Raw genomic sequence first — 21,552 nt, 5'->3', positions numbered from 1 at the left:
TGAGTAGGGTTATAGATTTGGGCATCTCTACTCCTGGTTGCAGAGCAGTACAACCCACATACTGTGTGTCAAGGAAATACTTATTTCAAACTGGCTGCGTTTTAGTATTTTTGCTTGTGGCAGTCTTTTCTAAAAATTTTTTATAGTTTTAGAGAACCACCTCAGAAATAATTAAAGATATTTAATCGGTTCCGTAGAAATGGATTTTTCACCACATCATCATCATCATCATCAAAATTTTATTCGACCGTCAGTCAGAAAACAAGGATTTATCCATACAAAAATTAAAACGACTAAGCATCTAAAGGAACATGACACTTAAGCCAGCAATAAAAGTAGATTATAATTTTCACCACATCGAACCCTACAGTAAGCAGTTCAATTCATTCTATGCCATTTAAGAATTAAGGTTCCTTTCAATATCTACGTATATGTATATTAGCACAGGTGGAATCCATGTATCTTTGAAGGCTGATGGTCCTGTGGGCAAGGAAGGATTGAGTGTAAGGAGGAAAGATAGAGGGATATAGGTATCTAGTAGCTCACTGAAGAAGGCTTTGGAAAAGATCTCTGAATTACAGCTGGGAAAAGGTCTGATTCTTACCTGCTTGTGTGGGTTGTTTGGGTGACTTGCTGTTGGGATAGATATTTTTACCTTTAGACTGGTGCTGAGGGAGTGACCTCTGGTTCTGTGAATGTTCATCTCTTTAGATCAATAATCTCCAGTCTTTTCCGGCCTAGGACTCTCCTTTAAATCCATCCTGCAACATGAAGCCAACTGTTAATGTCTGTTTCTCCTCCTGGTCTTCTTCAGGGGTATCCGATTCTGAGTAAGATGGTGTTCCTGTATCTTTATTTTTTTTTTTTTTAATAAGAATTTATTGACATTTTTACTTATAACAACATACAACCTTAACCACACCTACATTTATACACATACAAAACAAATACAATTACACATCTTATACAAAAATTGCCATGATTTTTCTTCTTAATTAGACGTCTACAAAAAAAAATTTTCTTTTTCCAATCTTGACAGTTGACTTCCCCTGCCTTTTCACCTTCGAGTTTATATCCATAATCTACTTTTTAACCTCTTCATTTAAAAAAATTAAACTTAATTATATATATAAAGTAAAACATTCATCTTAATCTTCATCTTAGTCTTAATCGTCTTAATCTATAAACTTAAACCACTTAAAATAACTTCATTTATACTACATCCTCATAGATCCTCACAAATCATCCTCATCAAATCTATCTCTTCTATCCTTTGAACTGCTGCTAATAACATAAAAACTTGAAATATCTCTTTTCATATTCAAACAAATAATAAAACAAACTATTGTTGACAGTGTTCACCCTCCGATTTCGAAATACCATAACAGATTGCTTTAGATTTTACTTAATACTTCACCCCACACCCCCTCTGTCCATTCTTCTTCTCCTGATGGCATCAGCACTGAACTTCCATGCAACTTCCCTCTCCCAACGTCCACAGATCCAGGCACAGTCCAAAGCTCTCCTTGCCACGAGCTCCGAGGTATCCAACCCTCCCTCTCTCAGCTTCTCCGGTTCTTTGTAGCATTCCTTTTCTTCTTGTAAATACCTTAATTCTCTGTCCCTGGCCCCCGAGCTCACACCTCGGGGACTGGATATAGCAAATCTTGACATCGCCTTGGGGCTGCCACCCCCAACAAGCGAATTTCTTCTCCGAAGTAGCTCATTCATTTCTTCCCATCTTTCCATCCATCCTCTCAGCTCTTTGACAAGATTTCCTTCCAAAGTGTCAAAAGTTTTGTTAGCCTCCTCTGTGGGCAGTTGGTTCCATTTCAGACCCCCACACAAGACTTTGACTTTTCTGTAAATTAGTTCCACCTTCAAGGCAGTGAGCCTTTGTTCATCTGTTAGTCCAGAGTTCAATACCAGTTCAAGGACGAAACCCAGCATACTGGCAGAGGAGGAGGAAGTGGGTATCATATTTCTTCTCCTGTCTCTTTGTTCGTCGCCATTTTCCTAAGCTGGAGCGCAAACACCGCAACTTTAAATAGAGATATTTTCCGCTAGTTAGCTTCCCAAGAAAAAAGTTTGCCAGTCTCATGTATCGATTTTAGATACTTTATAACCAGTTCTGTGGCAGCAATCCCTCAAATTGGTTAATTTCTTAGGCTCGAAGGGAGGGAGGCAGGCTGCCTTTCTCCTTCCCCCCGGATCGTTCCAAAAACACGATTTCTGCCAAGATTATTTACTCACGACCACCGGGTTCCTTTAGCTCCATTCTTCACAGGTAGAACTTGGACGCTCACCGCGGGCTTTGCCGCCGCATTTGCATCCCGGTTGGGGCATATCCCCGTAAGCCCGGCTCCGTTGTCCCTTCACCCCCACTCCCCCTTTACAGGGGGGTAGGGGAAGGGTTCGGAGCCTCCGCGGGCACAGCCGGGGAGCCCAGGGTGCGGGACGCTCTTCCCGCACCCCAACCGGAGCCGCGCGCTGCGGTAGCGCGGCTCCTAACCCCCGGGATGGATCGGGCGCCTCGCAGCCGAAGCAGCCCCGACCACCCGCTATGGCGTCGCCAGCCGGAAGTCTGGTGTTCCTGTATCTTTAATTGGAATTCTTTCAAGAAGGTATTTTGGCAAATGGAGCATGTGATGCAGGAGTATAAAAAAATATTAAAAAGCATTTAAAAGTGCAATTGTTGTTGTCATCCACCTGTTCCGGGAGACAATGGAGTGTGCCCCCGGAGGTGAAGTCAAACTGCTGTGTTAGCATCACTGAAGTAACCTCCCCAAGGCGCAAGCCTGGGCAGTGTATATGGGGGTCCTGGACTGCTTAGGCAACAAGACCTGCCCCCCAGCCTCACTGATGTGGTCCAAATGAAAGCAGAGCAATATTTTGGGTGCCGGCGTGGCTACAGGAGTTGCAGAAAGAAAGTGTAAAAGATGCCATCCAACTGCCTTAAGAACCCCACTCTGGATTTGTGCAGGGGTTACCCCTTAGCCTTTTATTTTCCTGAAGATATCCTGCAAGGCAGCATATGATCACAGAGTTTTCCTTCTCCTAGATGGTCTACCCTCCCAGGTTGATGAGCCCCATCTGCCCCTCACTTCCCTCTACAGCAGATGCAGAAACTGCCTTCTTGACCATTGGGCCTTCTATTGGCCTCATCCTCTCAATCCGCTGCAGCCTGTCTTTGCCTGTAGGGACCCTAAAGAAAATAGTGGTGGAGGGTCTGGTGCATGACACAACACCAATACCCTAGATCAGGGATTGAGTAACCTGTTACTAGATTCCAGCTCCCATCATGCTGGGCTGGGGCTGATGAGAGTTGAAGTCAAGCAATATTTGGAGGGCCACAAGCCCCCCCCCCATCCCTTCTCTAGATAGTGTTGATACACAACGTTGTCCCGCACAGAATCCTTCATTCTCTTGTTCACTCATTGCCAGAGAATAAGGGCTTGCTGTTCCAAGTACAAATAGCAAGAGGCAAGAAAAAGATGAAGGTGAGAATAATTTCAGTGTTAGGGCAAAATGGAAGCAAACCAATTACAATGTATTGATGTCACACCAACATACATGGAATGGCTTCCCCACATTCTATTTTCAAAAGGCGTTGGTTTAGATAGGGGAGAGAGTATAGATCAAGATATTTCTGAGATCTAGTATCTATTTTTTTCTGTACAGTGGAATTGCATTGAGAGGGAGACTGAAAACCGTGTTGGCCATAGCATCTTAACTCAGTATTCTGGTTCCGGATTAGCTAAACTTTGGGGAGTATTTCCTGGCATATTGCCGAAGTTTAGATGAAGTCAGTGGGGGGAGTCATAAGAGAAAGAATGTTTGCAGAGGTTAAAAGTGGTGGGTTTGAGGCTTTTTCACAAGGAAGGTAAAGCACTTAATTTCGGTCTGTCCGTGCTGTTCAGGGAGTGTTTACATAGAGCGTTTGTATTTTATATCAAAGAGAAGGTAGAGAGTATTTGGGGGTAGCGGGGAGAGAGAGAGAGAGAGAGAGGCACTGCCTGACCCTTGGCTGGCATTCTCTGAAAACCCTACCTTCCTCTCCGCCTAACACTCACGTAAGGGAAACAGTTACAGCAGAGCTTAGCTATTCGGGATCCCTCTCGCTCTCTTGGCTAATTTATGAGATAAGAGGTTGTTAAAGAATGTGTATCAGGAAAGATGTGCAGAGCAGCTTAAAAAGAAGAACAAACGGTGTATGGGGGGATGGAGTTGGATGAGTAGCTTGGCAACTCTGTGAAAGCTCTAATAGGGTAGGGAGAGAGGGGCTCTGGAGACGAGGGAGAATAAGGAATTCCAAAGTTTGTAAAACTAAAGGGTTTATGCAGTGCTGTTGCAGCCAGGAGTCAAATGTACTGGCTAAATACAAAGGAGTCATGTCTCTATTCAGCTGGTGGGAATGAAACCCAGTTCCTTCAATCAATGGCCTGGGGAAAATAGTACTTTATAGCAGTCAAGAATATTGGCACTTCAATGCCATTTGCCAATTGTTAAAAGTCACTAAAGAACCTGCGTTCATGCACACCGTCATTCCTGCTCAGGTAGTTTCCTGTAACTTTGCTATTGACATTGCTAGTTTCTTCTCCGTGGGGCCTGGAAGTGTCTGAGAAGGGCGTATGTTACAACAGGAGTATGTTATCGGTGTGTGAAGGAGAGTGTTTGTATTGGTGAATGTTTTAAGGCAGAGTGTGAGTTTATTTGCAGAGTCATTTGGGTATTTTAAGGATAGTTATATTGTGCTCTTTTTACTGTAGGGATTTTGTCTGGCGATCTTAACTTCTACGCTGCTCTGAGACCCAGTCCTAAACCTGTTTACATACATTGCAGTGAGGTCAATAGATTTGGATGTATGTGCTTTTAAAGCAGAGGTAGCTGGCTCCCAGGTTGGGGGCCTGACCTGGTTTCACAAACAAACTATTTTGCCCCCACATGACCCAACCTGTTTTAGCAGTGGCAACAAAAAGAGAAAATAAGTTAAAGAAGACACGGAGCTGGCTGCACCACGATGGAATGCAAATAGCCCTGTCCCTGGTCATTGGCCTGATCCTTTGAGCAGAGAGGGAGTGATAATCCCCCCTCCCCTAATCTTCTTGGATCAGCTGAGGAGGGGGGCTGTTTGGCTGTAGGGTAGCCACACCAACTTTTCTTGAAGCTCCCTGTTGACATGCAGTCCCTGAAGGCTTGGCCCTTGACATGCAGCGCTTGAGCAAGTCATCTCTGTTTTAAAGAGCCACTGGTCTTCTGCTGCATCACAGAAACCACAAGGGACCAGCTCAACTTCCCACAGAGCAAGACAAATGCTTCCTGAATCTCATTCTTCCATCCAGATCAAATGTGGTGTTGGAACAGATACTACAGAAAGCTCCAGTGCTGGAAGCCTGTTTCCCCACATTGCGCACTGTTGTCATTGCCCGTGACTTGGAGTCACAAAGCCAGCGTGATCCTGACAATTCTGAAGTACCCTTTGTTAGCAGCAAAGGACTAAATTATCCCCTCCTGAAACCAGGATGTTAAGAGATCACACCACCCACCCATGATCACCACTAATTGTGTTTTGAGGGTGGGCTGTTGTGAATCTACCCTTCTATCTCTGGCAGCATCACTTTGATTAATCAAATGTATGGCCTTTCATATCCGCAAGCATGTGAAAACCTTGGCAGGACATGCTGCTCAAAGATGGTACAGAGCAGCCAATTCTTGTTTAGTATATGGCAGGTTTCTTTTTGGCCTGGTTCCTCCCCCAGTCTTTATCAAGACTAGTTAATTCTTCACTTACCCAGGAGGAATGTTTCCTTTAGGAACAGAGAGTTTAACAACCTCATTCTGTAGTGCACTGATGACAGCAAATCCCTCCTCCTTTTGACCCCTGGAATTTAGACATTGTTTTATCTTGGGCTTGTGACTTGCTCACCACACATGAGGTTTTCTTGGTGTGGTCCTGAGACTGCAAGCCAAGGCAGGATACTGACTGGACTTCCAGGTGTTGTGCTCTTCCCTTGGTACGGAGAGGTGAGCATCTAAATGGATCCAGAACCCACCACCCTTGGATATTTGGAAGGAAGGAGTTACAGTGAATGTTGCATGGGATTCTGCTTAACTTCATTGGCGTACCCCCCCCCACCCCAAGAAAGCATGCAATGCTGCAGAATCTCATTTGGGTTTTAGGCCTCTGCCTTTACCTGTGGCGAGGCTGAGGATGGCCTCCTGTTTCCAGGACTAGCTGGTGCTGTGTCAGGAAATTAAGAGGCTTTCTCCAAAGTACTTTGCTTAGTGGAGGAAGTCTGTGACAGAAGGGTCCCGGGGAAGCTGGTACAGTACAAACACATGACTGGCCCCTCTCGCTAATCCCCTCACAAACCCAAATCCCAGTGTGTGCCTAATCGGAGTGAGATGCTGCAGAGAGGTGGCAGCCTCCATGCCTGACAGCTGCCTCCTTACCACCCCCCCTTCCCCGCCTCTCAGAAAAGGAATAGAAAACCCTGCAGGCAGCCACGGTGGGATGCAGATCAGACAAGCAAAGCACCATAGCGTGATGTTACAGTGGGGGTATCAGAGACGCGGTTGAAGTGTGACACCTTGAGTGCTGCCACGCTCAGGATGCGTTGGATCAGAACAGGTAAATGCATGTAGCAATGTAGACCCATTTGGCCTTCCTTCCTTCCTTCCTTCCTTCCTTCCTTCCTTCCTTCCTTCCTTCCTTCCTTCCTTCCCCCTTTCTGTTTGTCTCAGGACACCAGCTGAAGTGGATCACTGGGATGTAGTGAAAGCTGTGGCAGCTTTTGTGTGAGAACTGGGCAGGGTTGGTGAAGGAAAGCATTGGACATTCTTTCATGGAGGATCTACATGTCAACTCAGGATGAGTGTGATGAAGGATGGTGCAATCTCATCGGACTGTAGTAGCTTTGAAAGAAATGCCTGAAGGAGTCTCTGGGTTAGGGGGAAAGTGAAATGCAGTCCATTAGGATATACTTTATGGAACATAGCAACCCAGAGGTTGGGAGAGAGTGTGAGGGGAAAGGACCTTTTATCTAAGCAACTACAGTGATGGCTGGGACTGATGTGGCTTTAATAATTGTAGAACTTAAAGCCATTATTCTCTCAGGCAGAAGTTAACTTTATATGTTAAGGGAACCCTTTCTGCACTGGTTTGTCTGCCAAGGAACTCCCACATGTTGCCAAAGATTCTGGGGAGAGTTCCAGGTCACACACGGAATTCAGGTGGGATGCTGTCCAGGTCTGCTGAGCCTCAGTGTTGCATCACATGTAGGGGTGCAGAACACACCCCTAGATTTTAAGCAAAGATTGATAAAAAAAACTTTGAAGGAAGATGACTTGCAAGTACCAGCAGTTTGTTTCGTTATATGTATAATCCACCTTTCCTCCTAGAAACTATGCCATTCTGTTTCTAAGCCAATTCAAAATGCTGGCTTTGACCTTTTACAGCCTTTAGCTTGGAGACAATTTCTGGTGAAATTTTACCATGCCATTCATGGCAACTGCCCTTCTCTCCCTGCCCTCCTCCCCTAGTAATTCTTGGTGAAAATTTCTGGAATTGCATAGAGAACAACTCTCAGGGTTGTGGGTTTGAGCCCCACATTGGGCACTTGCATTTTCAAATGGCCATGTTGTATTTTGTCTTTTAATCTCAGTGCCTCATCTGTAAAATGGAAACAATCTGAGTTTGCTTCACATAGCTCTTGTAAGCACAAATAAGCTGAGGAAGTAATGTCACCCACCTTTCAGTCTTCAGATGAATTACTTGCTAGAATTCTAAAATAATTAAATAAAAGCTATTAGTTTTGAAGCCTGTATCCAACCCCTGATTTTGGAGGGTTAGCAAGAGCTGTAATCATCTACTTAAGGTGAGAAGTTTGTTCATTAATGTGTTTTTTAAAGTAACCGTGCTCTGTTATATGGACCATGTCAATGCAGGTTTTTATTTCTGTAAGTGGTGCCAGGTGTACATTCAGTCCATATCTTCTTCATGTGGGCTCCCATTGTCTGCCCATCAGTCAAGCCAAGTGGGAGTGTGTGCCTAAGTTAGACTGGCTAAAATCCATTATGAGTGCCCCCTAAGTTTTGAAAACTCAAAGCTGCAGAGATTTTGTTGAGATCACCGTAGAACTGTATGATAACAAATGACTTGATTCAACAGACCCTTGGTTGGATTACAAACCCTGTGAGGACTGAGGGATTTGGGGCTGTATTCTTATTGTTGTGTGTGTGTGTGTGTGTGTGTGTAGGCAACAAGTAGACTCCTGTAGATTCTTCCGAAGTATGTGCCTTACTCCTGATTTGTTCTCAGAAATGTTGCTCACAAGGAAAATTGCATCCTGTGAAGTTATGTGGGGATTTTCCAAAGGTGTCTGCTTGCCCTTCTATAGACAGAGCAGTATCATTTCTTTATACTGAGCCGGACCATTGGTTTTATTTATTTATTTAATTAAATTACTAAATTTGTCAGTCGCTTTATCTTGCCCAGGGCACCCCAAAGCAATTTATAACTGCTAAACAGACAATAAACCCCACATAGATACATTAAAACCAAGAAGAAAGAGAAATATTGTAAAAACATCCCACTCACTTTCTAAAAGGCCACAGATGGATAAAGGACAGAGGTCTGGTTACAGAGGAAAGTTTTTGCCTGGCACCTAAAGATATATAATGATGGCACCAGGTGAGCCTAGCTAAGGGAGGGCATTCCACAAACAGGGAGCCACTACAGAACCCGTTCTTGTGTTGCCACTGTCCAGACCTCTCAGGGGGGAGGCACACGAAGAAGGGCCTCAGATGATGATTGCAGGGTCCATGTTGGTTCATACAGGGGAGAGGCAGGCCCTGGCGTATTGCGGTCCTGAGGCGTTTTGTAGATCAAAACCAGCTCTTTGAATTAGGCCCGGAAACTAATTGGTAGTCAGTGCACTTGGGCCAGGATTGGCAATATATGCTCAAGCTGTCTTGCCCTGTGAGCAACCTGGCGGCTGAATTCTGCAGCAGCTGAAATTTACGAAGAGTCTTCAGAGAGGCAGCTCCACGTATAACACGCTGGTTCATCTAGCTCAGTGCTGTATTCACTAACAGGCTAAGGAAAGCTGGATTTCAGCAGCTTATTTGAATAGTGCAAATTAAGCAATTTTGCATACATGCTCATTTTGCGTAATATATTATGCTCCTGCAAGCCATACAATGAAACCTACCCACTTTACTGCTTGGAGTCCTACTGTTCTTTGAGATTTCACCAGGGATTTCCTGCATGTTTCCAAGCTTATCTTTGCTGCCATGGTGGCAAGTAAACGGCTTTAGAAACAGAAATGTAACTTGTAAGTTGATATTTTGTTAATTACAAAATTATGCATATATGCAAAATTGTGGGTATATGAGCCTGGATATATATGGAGTGTATATACTGGGTATATTCTGAGCCTGGATTGTTCTTTAAAGATGAGCTCCTACTCTTGCTTCTTCCTTGCACTTTTTCTTTGAACATAGAATCATAGAGTTGGAAGGTACCTCAAAGGTCATCTGGTCCAGCCCCTCAACTGATGCTGGGAAAACCCCTAACAATGCAGAAGAAGAGGTTTGTTCTCTTTATGCACCAATAAGGGAAGTGAGTATTCAGGAGTTTTTTAACGGAATGTAGTGTTCTTGCCAACATGCTTTTAGATAGATCATCACATGGGTGAACATCGCTGTATAGAAAAATAAAACAGTCACCTTCACGTGAGGAGGCAATGCAAGAGTCTATTTTTCTGAACATATATTGCACTAGGAAGCTGTAACTTGCCCCAGAAACACGCTCAACACTCCCTTGCTGTTGCACACTATAGGAGGCGCTTGGTAATAATGGACAAGGTTGTTTCTTCTGTTGTTGCAGTCTTATCACTGCAGATGCCCTGATAAGCATCTCCATAACCCCAACTGAAGATGATAGATCTAGGGTAGCAATGCAGGGATTATAATGCTGAGATAATCCCCCCTCCATTGTGTACAACTGCCCAATGTATCTCTTGTTGTGTGCTGGATCTGTGCCGCCACTAGTTATTGATTGCAACTCCAAACACACAAGCATTATCTTCTTGGTAGCCTTCCCTCCCTTTTTTAATAAGTAGGAACGCCATTGGAAATTCTTCCTGTGTGTGCATCCCGTGAAGGCACCTGTGAGCCTGTGCAGTTGGTGGAGTATTCTGGGTAATTCACTGCTTCCCTACAAAGGTGTTGTTGATTGGCTGAGTCTTTGCCCTTGGACTTTGTGCTCTTTCTGATAAGAGCCCCAGTGAGCTTAATGAAGCTGAGGAATTATTAACTCGGTGTGTTTGGTGCCAGAGAACAGGGCAGAAAAGGAGTGGCTCTTCTGAGACACAAACAGGACCCTAATGCCACACTAATAAATTATTGATTATAATTCCGCATAGCGTCATCCTCCTTGCCCCCTGATTCAGAATTAACTAATGAATGTTACTGATTATAATTTCACATAGTATGATCCTCCTTGCTCCCTGGCCAAATCTGCCTTCTGCTTTCTCAGATGCTTCTGAATTAATTGCCGTCCCCCATTCGTCTGCTAAAAGATAAAATGTTGGGGATGGTGTAGTGTGATAAGATCACCAAGGGGTGAAGGTTGCAAGAGAACAGCAGGTGCTAAGGAGGAAATCCTCTTTTCACTGAGTTTACCACCTTTTTTTTAAAAAAAGTATTTTTTATTAAATATTTTCTTGGTTTACAAAGGTGTGTGCAATGTCTCTCTCGTATTTTTTCCATGTAACATTTTAACAAATCAGTTTTGGTTGTTGAGACATTAGGAAGAAAAGGGGAAAAGAGGTGGGCGGGATGGGGAGATGGGTGGGGTGGGGTGACGATGTTTCTATTTTACTTAATATACGTAGGGTTTGGTGTCAGCGTTGTTTGTGTAGGTTCTCTGTTGTTCGCTTGTGCTCCTTTGGTGGTGAGAGAGGTCGGGGTTGGCGTAAGTTTACCTCCTTTTGCTTTATGCACTGAAATTCCTGTTTGCTTGAGGAGAGGTAGTCCTAGTCACCTTGATTAAGTTGACCTTATGCTTCCTGCTCCCCATTACATGCAGCACGATTGTGTGGCTAGGGCAGGCTATCATCTAAATCTACATTCCTTCCTCATTTCGCTCCTCTTCCGAGTTCAATGACACCTTTGCTTTGACCTTCCTGTTGTTGCTAGTCCCTCCTTCTTCCTTGGATTGGGGCAGGTATGCTCCTTTTGCTGCACACCTGGGAACCCCCTCTGCATGGCAGCTTACCACTGCTCAGGCAAAAGCATCTTGGGTTTGGAAGACTTCTGTTAACTTTATGGCTGTCCCACTTACTTAGTCATAGGAAGCTGCCCAGTACTGGCTCAGGTCATTTGTTCATATAGCTCACATTAAACTGAGTCACTCTCCAGAGATTCTTTCTTAGCCATACCTGGAGATGCCAGAAATGGAACCGGGGACCTTTTGAATGCACAACCGAGCTCATTCCAAGAAAGCCAGCTGCCCATGCTTGGTTGGAGAGTCTCTCCCCCTACCTTACCCTACCCCACCCCATCCCAGTTGACCTCCCCTGTTAGTTGGAATGTAGCAAGGCAGAACTGGGAAAGGACAGCAAAGGCGATGCGTCTAAGGCAGACAAGATCAACCCACACAGAGCAACTGCAGTGGCTGAATACAGGGTTGTTAATGTGGGATTTCGGTCTTCACGTGGTTTCGTATTGTGTATTAGCTGGGACGCTTGTCGCCTTTGGACTCTACAAATGAAACGAATACTGTAGGGGCAAGTATACCGATTCCCAGGTTTACCTGTGCAAATGCTTGCGAGTCAGCTTTTACTGAGCAACTCACTGACCTGTGGTAACTGCTTAAAGATAAATGTGTGGGTCACTTGCACCCTCATGGTAATGGGTTCTGCCAAATTATAAACAATTGTGTCTCGTGCTGTGGAGCCCTGTTTTACTTGGAACAGCTTCTGCAGCGCGTTCTGGAGAATGCAGAGGCCTGCATCTCTGATGGACAGGATACCGGCTCTTAAGAGGACTTGTAACATGATGCCTTGCGTTGGCTGCTTATCTCATTGAACTTTGTCTGATACATTGCCATGACTTAAAATGGCAGGAGAGAAAACTTCAGCTGTGGAGTCTGAGAGTCTGTAACTATAAAACGCAAGCGCTAAGTGACTTTAGATGTCATTTCCTTGTTCTCCTGAGGTGGTTTATCCACAGCAAACAGAATCTGCTAAACCGAATATTCTTCTATTGTAATCAAAATAAGGCCTAATAATTGCATTTTTCATTGCTTTCCCCCTTGGGGAAAGGGTTTGATGATAGCACGTGAATGAACAGCACAGGGCAGGAAAGGCATACTGATGTTTTGCACCGTAGCTTCTAACATTAAAATACCCAGAACATGGTACAATTTAACCAACTGACTACTCAACTCATGCCCAGTAAGGTAGAGGGTGTTTTTGTTTTTCCTTCCAGATGCAGGACAGACATGAATATCCATTCACACATAATGCAATTAACTTATGGAATTCAGTGCCACAAGATATAGCAGATCTATTTACTCTGTCTGCGTATGCATGCGGCACATGTGAACAGAAGGGGAGTGTTGCCTTTCGAATATCAAATCCCAGAACAAAATTAATGCTAGTTCCATGATTGTTTATTTGCATATAGCTTATTTGTGTTGATGAAATATTTATGAATAAGCAGAAATGTTTAACACTTAATAAAGCAGACTGCTAAAAATATCAGGTAGATATTATTTCAAGAAGGAAATATGGCACGGATGGAAAACTCTTTCTTACTATCTGCAGGAGACATATTTCAACCTCCAAAAATTAATTTCTTTCATTTTTTTGTAAATGCAAGATGTTTCTTCCAAGAACAAAGTGTTCCTGAAGTAGAATATACAACTCTAAGGGATTTATGAGGCATATTTAAGGGGTATTTTTCTTAATATAGGCTCCTTTCTTAGGAATAAAAAAGAACAGAAAAAACTGATTAGAGAAATCAATATGCATGAAAAATATGTCAGCAGAAAACAAAATTAAGGAGCGATCAGATGCAGTTCACTTTAGAGTTCCTTGAGATGAAAAAGCAATTATGTATTTTAAGCAAAAGTGGCTCAAATTAATAAACCTGGATATATGAAACCTATTCATTTTTTCACCAAACTCTTGATATACAGCAGTATCCGTTAAAAGGTCTGACAACCATGTTTGCAAAAAATCCATAAAGTATGGTAGAAAGTAGAACTATGAGAATTAATGATGAAAATCTGACAGTCCCTTAATGGAAACAAATTCCTATTTTTCTTCTTCTTGGAAATATCCTGGATTTTCCTTGTATTATAACTTGAAAATTGGAGCTAAAAAATTTGCTATTGATGGTTGGCATTGCATTCATCATGAACAAAAAATTGTGACATTGAAGGAGATTTTATAACTTTGATCCATCTGTGCAGCTGGGCCTGTGCCTATGCAGCCCTGTGAGATGACCCTCAATTGCCCCAATAACTATTTGGGAAGAGAGAGCAATGGGAACTAGATTCAGGTCCTTTGTTGCCTCTCCCAGCAAATGATCAGTTCTACCACTGATTTATCTGAATGTGGCTGTTCATGTGCTGAACTTGGGAAAGGAGAAGCCATTTTCAAAGTACCCATTTGCACGTAGGGTTCCTCAGTCAACTGGGGCTGCTCAGGAGGAAGCACACTTACAAATGCGTTTTACGTGCACATTAAAATCCAGGATGCCTTAAAATGAAGTCCAACGGGCCACGTCCTGGTTATAGTGCAGCAATTTAAATGAACACCTTTCTAAAATTTGTATTACTCTTAAAGCATATTGCTATCAAAGACAAAATTCTAACCCAGCATCGTCGCCTAACCCTTTTATTTTTTTGCAAGTATGTTCAAAGTCAAATCCACAGTGTGAAACTCCATCATACCTTAGGGTGGTTTGCCTGATTAGACCAAGGAACCATGGAGCAAGCAGCTGTGCAGTGTGGGCAGTCAGGAAATGCAGACCTTTTCGAATGAGGCACCTAGGTTGGACACCCATGCCCCTATTCTCTCCTTGCCTTCTCCTCATGAGCAGGGACTCTTTCTTCTCTGAACAGCTCCTGACACAAAATAGATGTGATGTAGTGTTACTGATAAATGTTACAGTAGCAGTTGACCTCTTACCTGCGTCAGCCTTGCAAAAACGTTTTTCAGATCCACTCCTCTGCCCACTAATCAGTCCGCTTTCCATCTGTTCTGTCCCACCTTCCCTTTCTGCCCACCTTGGTGCTGTTTGCTTGCTAGAAAGGGTATTGCAGCACTGCCAGAACTCCTTCTCCAGGCAAGTGGCTAATGCCTACCCCCCACCCCCCACCCCATGGATTCAGATAATGATTTAAAAGTACTGTAGTACTCAATGCAGTAGAAGCCAGGGTAAAGCCTATAGAATGTGACCAGTGGGAACTACCGGTAGTGACAATTCCAGTACCATGGACAGCAGAGTTGTCATTAAGAGCTTCCCCAAATTCGTTTTGCAAAAACAGAACAGGAGAGCAAGAAAATGACACTCGAAACCACCTCTCGTTTCCTTGTTGCTCTTGGTGCATAAATTTTGACACATTCGCCCTCAGGCAGTTTAAATAATTGGATCTTCTTGCTGGAAACCTACTGTCTGAATGATCATTCTGGGGTTTTTTTGGTGGGTGGGTGGGACTCTTATCAAGCTCTTCTCATTTTGGATCATGTCTGAAGAGTTCATATCAGCCAGAATGCATAGAACATGGAACAAAAGCTATTTCCCAGGAGTGACATAGTGGTGTCTAATTGTGATTTCCCTTGTTATGTGGACTAAATGGAAGAAGCAAAGCTCAGGGCAGCACACTTAGGTTGGTATTGGACAAAGATGTTTGTGTCACAGAAGGGTCCAAAACTGGGGGAGGGGTTTCTTGCTAGCGATTTTGCACACCCATCTATTATTTTTAAAATTCAAATGTTGGACCTAATGTTCTTGTGCTTTTTCTTCTTTCAGAAAACTGAAAAATGGGGGGGCAGTCCCCCCATTTTCCCATTTCTACTGTCCCAGGCCTTCACATCTCAGTATGTACCTAAATATACTGGTCACCACCCAAGCCACTATGAATGCAGAATATGCATGGAGAGGATTCCATAGTCTCAACAAACCATGCAAGCTGTGTGTGTGTGTGTGTGTGTGTGCGCGCGCGCGCGCCTCCTATTATGACATCTAGCCTTCCCCTCTGCTTAGTTTAAGTTATTTATGCTTCAGGGCATGAGCTTCATGAGATAAGATGAAATGTTAGATGGGGATATGGAAAACTCACGTAGACTTTCCACTAACCCTAATAGCACATTCCCTGCCCCCACATACTGCACATGGTGAAAATGGGGCTTTGTTTGAACCCATCGGTTCCATATATATTCAGGTGCTGTGTTGAAGGTGGTCAGGATTGTGCCTGCTGTGAGTTGGTGGTACAGTACTCTGCCTCCATCTCTAGCTGTGTTCCTAATTAGGACTCCACTGTTGGGTTTCCTGGTATGAAGATTAGTACACAATGAAAGAGGCAGTAAATTTTGTCTGGTGCCCCTGGCCCTGGTTGTAAGGACCATCCTGGAATGTCCCTCATTCACTGGCATCTTGTTAATCTTCCATTACTAGACCACCTCTTCCCCCTCCTCTCCCTCTCCATGCTTCAAAAATAGCTTCAAAAGCCTGCTAATTAATTCATTACTCTACAGTCATGCAAAAATCCCTGCTGGTATACATGCCATTTCTTAGGAGTGTGAGTGGGGGGGGGGGCTGACTTGGTATTTACCTTGCACAATCCTGCATCCATGCAATTCTAGAAGATATTTTGAACCCTTCCACTGATAAAAACAGAAAATTATTTTGGGGTTGGAAGTGGGGGGAAGCAGCCATGACCACACAGTCCCAGAAGACTCCGGGGAGGAGAGGTTGTTTGAAGCACAGGAAGAAGCACGTTCAGTTCTGAATTGTTAACAATGACTGCAAGGGGTGTGAGTGCAGCATTCCCTGGGCAGCTGCCAGTTTAGCTATCCTTTCGGTCTACATCCTACTAGGTAGTTTGCTTGGTTATCCTTTCAGGCCTCCCAAAGCTCTCTATAAACACTGATAAGGACATAATAAACTGAGCTTGGATCCTGGGAACACAGAGGCACTGTGGGTGAATTGGTCAATTGCCTTCCCTGGGCAAGGTTTCCCTGCCCCTGAAGGGAGAAGTTTGGGGATGCTGCTGGATCCAGCTGTGTCATTGGAGACCCAGGTCGTCACAGTGGCTAAAAGCACTTTTTAGCAGCTGCAACTGGTGCAAACAGCGAAGGCCATTCCTGGGCCTGGGAGAGCTTGACAGCAGTAGTTCAGGCATTTGTGACTTCTAGAGTGGATTACTGTAATGCAGGGGGGACACACCTTCCTTTGTGCTTGATCCAGAAGCTGCAGTTAGTGCAGAATGCTACAGAATGGTTGCTGACAGGAGTGAAACCCTGGGTGGAAGTCAGTGTAGCAATAAGTGGTGAGACCTCCAGGTATAGGGTGGTATATAAATTCAATGAAGAAGAAGAAGTATGGGTATGGGGAATGAGGGCCACTTGTGCAACTAGACCTGTCCCCCACACTGTGTGGCCCCTGTGCACCTCCTAAACCTGTTCTGGGAGATTCTGCCAACCCTCCAGAGAATATTGAGATGTGTTCAGGGGGCATATAGGGAAAGGGAGGGGGAGGTGATAGAATCGTAGAATTGTAGAGGTGGAAGGGACCCTGAGATCCATCTAGTTCAAGCCCCTGCATTGCAGGAATCTTAAGAAAAGCACCCATGAAAGATGGCCATTCAACCCCACTGCTTGAGGAGACCTTGTTCCGTGCATGCAGCATGCAGCAACTTAGTTGAGTTCCCCCATCCCTCCCCGTCTGCATAGAACACCACTGCTTAGAGAGGTGTGCTGTTACTGGACCAAGTTCAGGCTACTACTATAAGTATACAAAGCCCTTAAGAACACGGGGCTAGTTTACTTGCAGGGTTGCCTTACCCAGGGGTGTCCAAACTTTTTACAAAGGGGGCCAGATTTGATGAAGTGGACATGCGTGAGGGCCGACGAAAGAAGTAGTTGACCTTTTTTTAGGATTGAAGTTGTTGACCTTTTTTTTAGGATTTTACCCCAGGAAATAAACTGCCCCAGAGGATGGATTAAACCGACCAGCAGGCCGAATTAGACCTTCAAAACAGACTCTGGACATGCCTTTCCCTATGTATACCTACTGGACTGCTTCGATCTGCAGAGCAGCTGCTGTTGCAGTTGCCGCATAATACTTGTTCTGCACTTGTAATCATCTTTCAGTCTATCTTTCCCTTTGGAACTCCCCACCTATTGAGATCAGGCAGGCAACTTTACTGTATTCTTTTCCATGCCTGCTTAAAACATTTTTTTTTTCATTCAGGCAGACCTATCCATACATGTGTTTTAACTCTTTTTAGCTACTCTTGGCTTTAATTAGTTTTGAATGTATTAAAATATCTGCTTTTATCTGTTTTTATGCATAGTCTTTAATGTTTTATTTCATATTTTTTGTAAGCCACTTAGAGGCTTTCTTACAGTCAAGTGGCATATAAATTCTGCTAAATAAATAAATAAATAGGAAAATCCCTGCTGGATCAGACCAAAGGCTAGTCCAAGCACCCTGTTTCTCACAGTTGCTCATGGGAAGCCCACAAGCAGGGCATGAGGTAAAGCACCCTCCTGTAGTTGTCCCCTAGCAACTGGTATTCAGAGACATGGTTCCTCTGATCCTAGAGGTAGCATATTGCCTAATCCCTTTTTAAAGTCATCTTGGTTTTAATTTTTACGTGCTGGTCTAATCCTGACATCCTGCAAACCATGGTTTGAAGATCCACAAACCAAGTTTGCCAAACTGGTTAAGGGTGAATTTGGTTGCTGTTGGTGCAAATGACTTGCTAAAATATCGTTAAAGCCGACAAAGGAAGGGAGGAGTGAACGCCTGCACAAATTAAGTGGTGTGTGGGTGTGTGATCTTACTGCAACTTCTTCTGGGTCATACAAAGTTATGTATGTAAATTCAAGGTAACTTTCAGATGATCCCTTTAAGAAAAGAAGTTGGTGCATTACTGGTCAGTATTAGGACCGATTTTTTAACACTTGATTAGTGCCTGGGAAGTAGGACTCAGAATAGATGTTGCAGCTGATACCAAATTGGGAATATCTATGAGCACTGCAGCAGTGAGGATAAGGAAATAATTCTGAAATACTTCTTCATGCTGTGTAAAGCTTGGTTTAAGGAGTGAATGGGTCAAATGATCAGCTGGTATATCCAGGCCTACTTGCTTGTGTTATCATCTTGGGGTGGGGTGGGGGGAGCCCCATATCTGCTAACTAGATAACCTAAGTTCAAGCACTCTGAATCAGTGACAAAAGAGCATCTTGAGCAGATGGACAACGAGGAACGGAGAGTTGGTGGTAGGAATGTAATTAAATAAGGGTTTGGACTATGTGGCAGTAAACATAGTGTAATAAAAAATTGGCTGCTCTTTAACTGTCATATCATTTATACTCCTGCTCCATGTTGCAGCAAGTAGAACATTGTAATCTCATGTGACCATCGAAACATCTCGCATATCTATAAGTAGTTCAGCTAGTTAGAGCATGGTGCTGATAACACCAAGGTTGCAGGTTTGATCACTGTATGGGATGGCTGCATATTCCTGTATTGCACGGGGTTGGACTAGATGATCCTCAGGGTCCTTTCTAACTCTACAAATTCTAAGATTCTTTGACTACAGAGGAGGACTGAATTGGAAGGGGTGGAGCTTTGGGGACTTCCATGCGGACATTTAGAGCACTATTGTTCCACCTTAGCAGCCATGGCTTACCCAGGAGAATCCTGGAAACTGACTAGTTAAGGGTTCTGAGAATTGCTAGGAAATTCCTATTCTCCTTACAAAGCTACAATTTCCAGAGTTCCCTTGGGATTGGTTGTTAAACCACGCTGGGAATTGCAGCTACTGGATTCTTTGGGAGAAGCCATAACATAAATTGACATAATTGTGATTTAAATGTATGGTGCAGATGTGGATAAGGGTGAGATCCAACATAGTACAGGTGGGCATCATTCATGCAGCGGGGCTTCTCTTTCTCCCCTGGCCGTGCCCATGGACCTCCAAATTCTGCTCTAGAGGGTTGGGAGACTGTATGGAGCAGAAAGGGGACAGGGAGACATGCAGGAGCTGGAGAGGAGTGATTTACATATTGCAAGTGGGTGTCATTGGATGTCACCCTAGTATAGGTACCATGAGTATCTAGGACTTCTTTATTGTCTTTTGAGTATCAATTCATGGAAATAATGTCTTGCTAGCAGGTTTCCCATAGACATCTGGTTGGCCACTATGAGAGCAGGATGCTGGACTAAATGGGCCATTGGCCTGATCCAGCAGGCTCGTCTTATGTTCTTATTTACATTTTGGCAAGCATGGTGGAGAATTGCAGCCTATGGCAGCCAGAGAAGGAGGACTGGAATCCATACCTCTTTAAAGCCATCCGGTCAATAGTGTCATTTCTGAAGCTAAATTGGATAAGATTCTATCTAGACAATGTGCTACAGTCAGGGGTCATGTACTGCCCATGGAGAGAGCCGTTGAATTAATTAAAATGTGTTATCTAATGACTCATTCTTCTTGTGTAATTTCCCTTCTTCTCCCATTTGTTAACAGCTGCACTGGTTGCTTCATCAGTTTTTCCCCCCTCCGCAAGCTATTTCAGAAACGTTTAGTGCTACGTGTTTCCTTTTGGTGGGTCTTAATTGACACTCGGATCTATTGTCAATAGATAAAGATGGTTTGGCAGCCCCAGAGAGCATTAGCAGGGTGCGTTCGTATGATGGCTGTCTCACACACAAAAGTTTTAGAGGCTTTAAGTGAAATTGGTTTCAAGTGGAGGTGAAGAGCCAAAGTGGGTGAACAGAAGCCTTTTGGGGTCTACTGCTGTGCCTGGCTATGGCGTTTCTGACAGCTGGTGAGGATGTATGAGTGCCCCAATCCCTACCAAATAAAATATTATGTACATGAGCAAAAGGAGCATGTTAAGTAGAAAGGGCCTTTCCCCAGCATGCTAGCTTTTCTATCTTAATTGAGATTTTTTTTAAAAAAAAAATTAAAATGCGAGGAGCATTCCATTCTCCACCTGCGGTTTGAAATGGTACAGCTCAGCACTCAGAACTTCTGCTCGTCTGTTTTAACTCTTAATCAGGCTGGCAATCCACAGCCACCCCAATGATAAATTGGGAGTTGATTTAGTGAGCGACTGAATTGCAGCATAACTGAAAACATCTGGTCTTGGCAGAAAAAAAGTCTGTCTTGGCATGAACCTGTTTAGAGAGAGGAAGGCAAACCCAGCAGAACTTCTTGAAGAGTGATACACTGATACTGTGATGTGTGCAGATGGATGTGAATTCTGCTAACGGCATGTGGCTGCATCAAGTGATGAGAAAGCCCCTAGTAAGTCCTTGCCAGGATCAGAGTTCCTATGAGCAAACAAGGCCTGCGGGTTAAAAAGGTTCTGGTGATGTAGGGGAGGAGAGCCTGCCACACTAGATGAAAGCATAGTCAACAGAAAGCTAAGCAGCAAGGAAGATGTCTCCTGTGGAGCCTTAGTAGAGTGGAACCAACGCCATGGTAAGGTAACTTGTCATCAAGGAACAGAGAGCAGCATAAGGCAGCAGGCCAGCTGGGGTGGTAGCAAACATAATCAGGCAGGAGACAAAGCCAGACACAATTGCTGGGGCAAAGGCTTCATCCTGACCTGGAAGCTCCTTTCCCCAAGTAGATCTCCAGTCTTGGGGAGGGTGAGCAAAGCCCTCTGCTGGTGAAGAGCTGCAGTGGCTCAGTCAGTTAGGAAACCAGCTGCGAGATGCAAGGTTGCTGGTTTAAGCTACCTGCACTTTTAATTTACATTTATTTTCCACTTTTACTCCAGAGAGCTCAAAGTAGTATATGTGCTAGCCTTCCCCCACCCACCCCTTTTATCCTCACAGCAACCCTGTGAATTAGGTTGGCTAAGAGTGTGATTGGCCATGGCAACATGAACCTGGGTCTCCAGGCTTAGCCTGGCGCTCTTATCTTCTACATTCTCTCCTGGGCTGAGAGGACTAAGCCTGAGTGTTCTTACACCCTCTGTCATTTCCATTTCTGTTCTCCATGGTGCAAAAGGCAATGCATACATCCAATAGTGGTGTTTTGGAGTTTGTCATGTACGTGCATGGATTTGCTAATTGAACGTATTGAGCGGGATTCACCTAACAAAACACATCAGAGGTAGACATGTATAAGGGCTTCCACTTGTGCAATGGGTCATCCCCCATCTCCTCTCCCAGACCCCTCAAAGTTGACTTAGGGTTGGGGGGGGGGGTGAGGGGTCATTTTGTCTGGCAAGCCAAAAAGCTTGTGCAGACATAATGTTTGTAATGGCACACCGTTGAATTCCATCTGTTGTA

At 44.1% G+C, this 21,552-nt stretch overlaps 1 protein-coding gene across 4 annotated transcripts in view; it reads left to right on the top strand.

Annotated features, from left to right (window-relative positions):
* MYRF (myelin regulatory factor) overlaps positions 1 to 21,552 on the top strand; it is a 92,597-nt gene that overhangs the window by 7,232 nt on the left and 63,813 nt on the right. Inside the window, exon 1 of one of the 4 annotated variants that reach the window (XM_033157000.1) lies at positions 6,545 to 6,631. The exons of the other annotated variants lie outside the window; for them this stretch is intronic. Coding sequence (XP_033012891.1) covers positions 6,613 to 6,631 — 19 coding nt within the window. The 5' untranslated portion in view covers positions 6,545 to 6,612. Of the gene's footprint in view, positions 1 to 6,544; positions 6,632 to 21,552 lie in introns of those variants that run through there. 4 annotated transcript variants of the gene reach the window in all.

This window comes from Lacerta agilis, chromosome 1, assembly GCF_009819535.1.
Source record: "Lacerta agilis isolate rLacAgi1 chromosome 1, rLacAgi1.pri, whole genome shotgun sequence".
Lineage (NCBI taxonomy): Eukaryota > Metazoa > Chordata > Lepidosauria > Squamata > Lacertidae > Lacerta > Lacerta agilis.
This window is presented reverse-complemented; position numbering and strand designations above follow the sequence as displayed.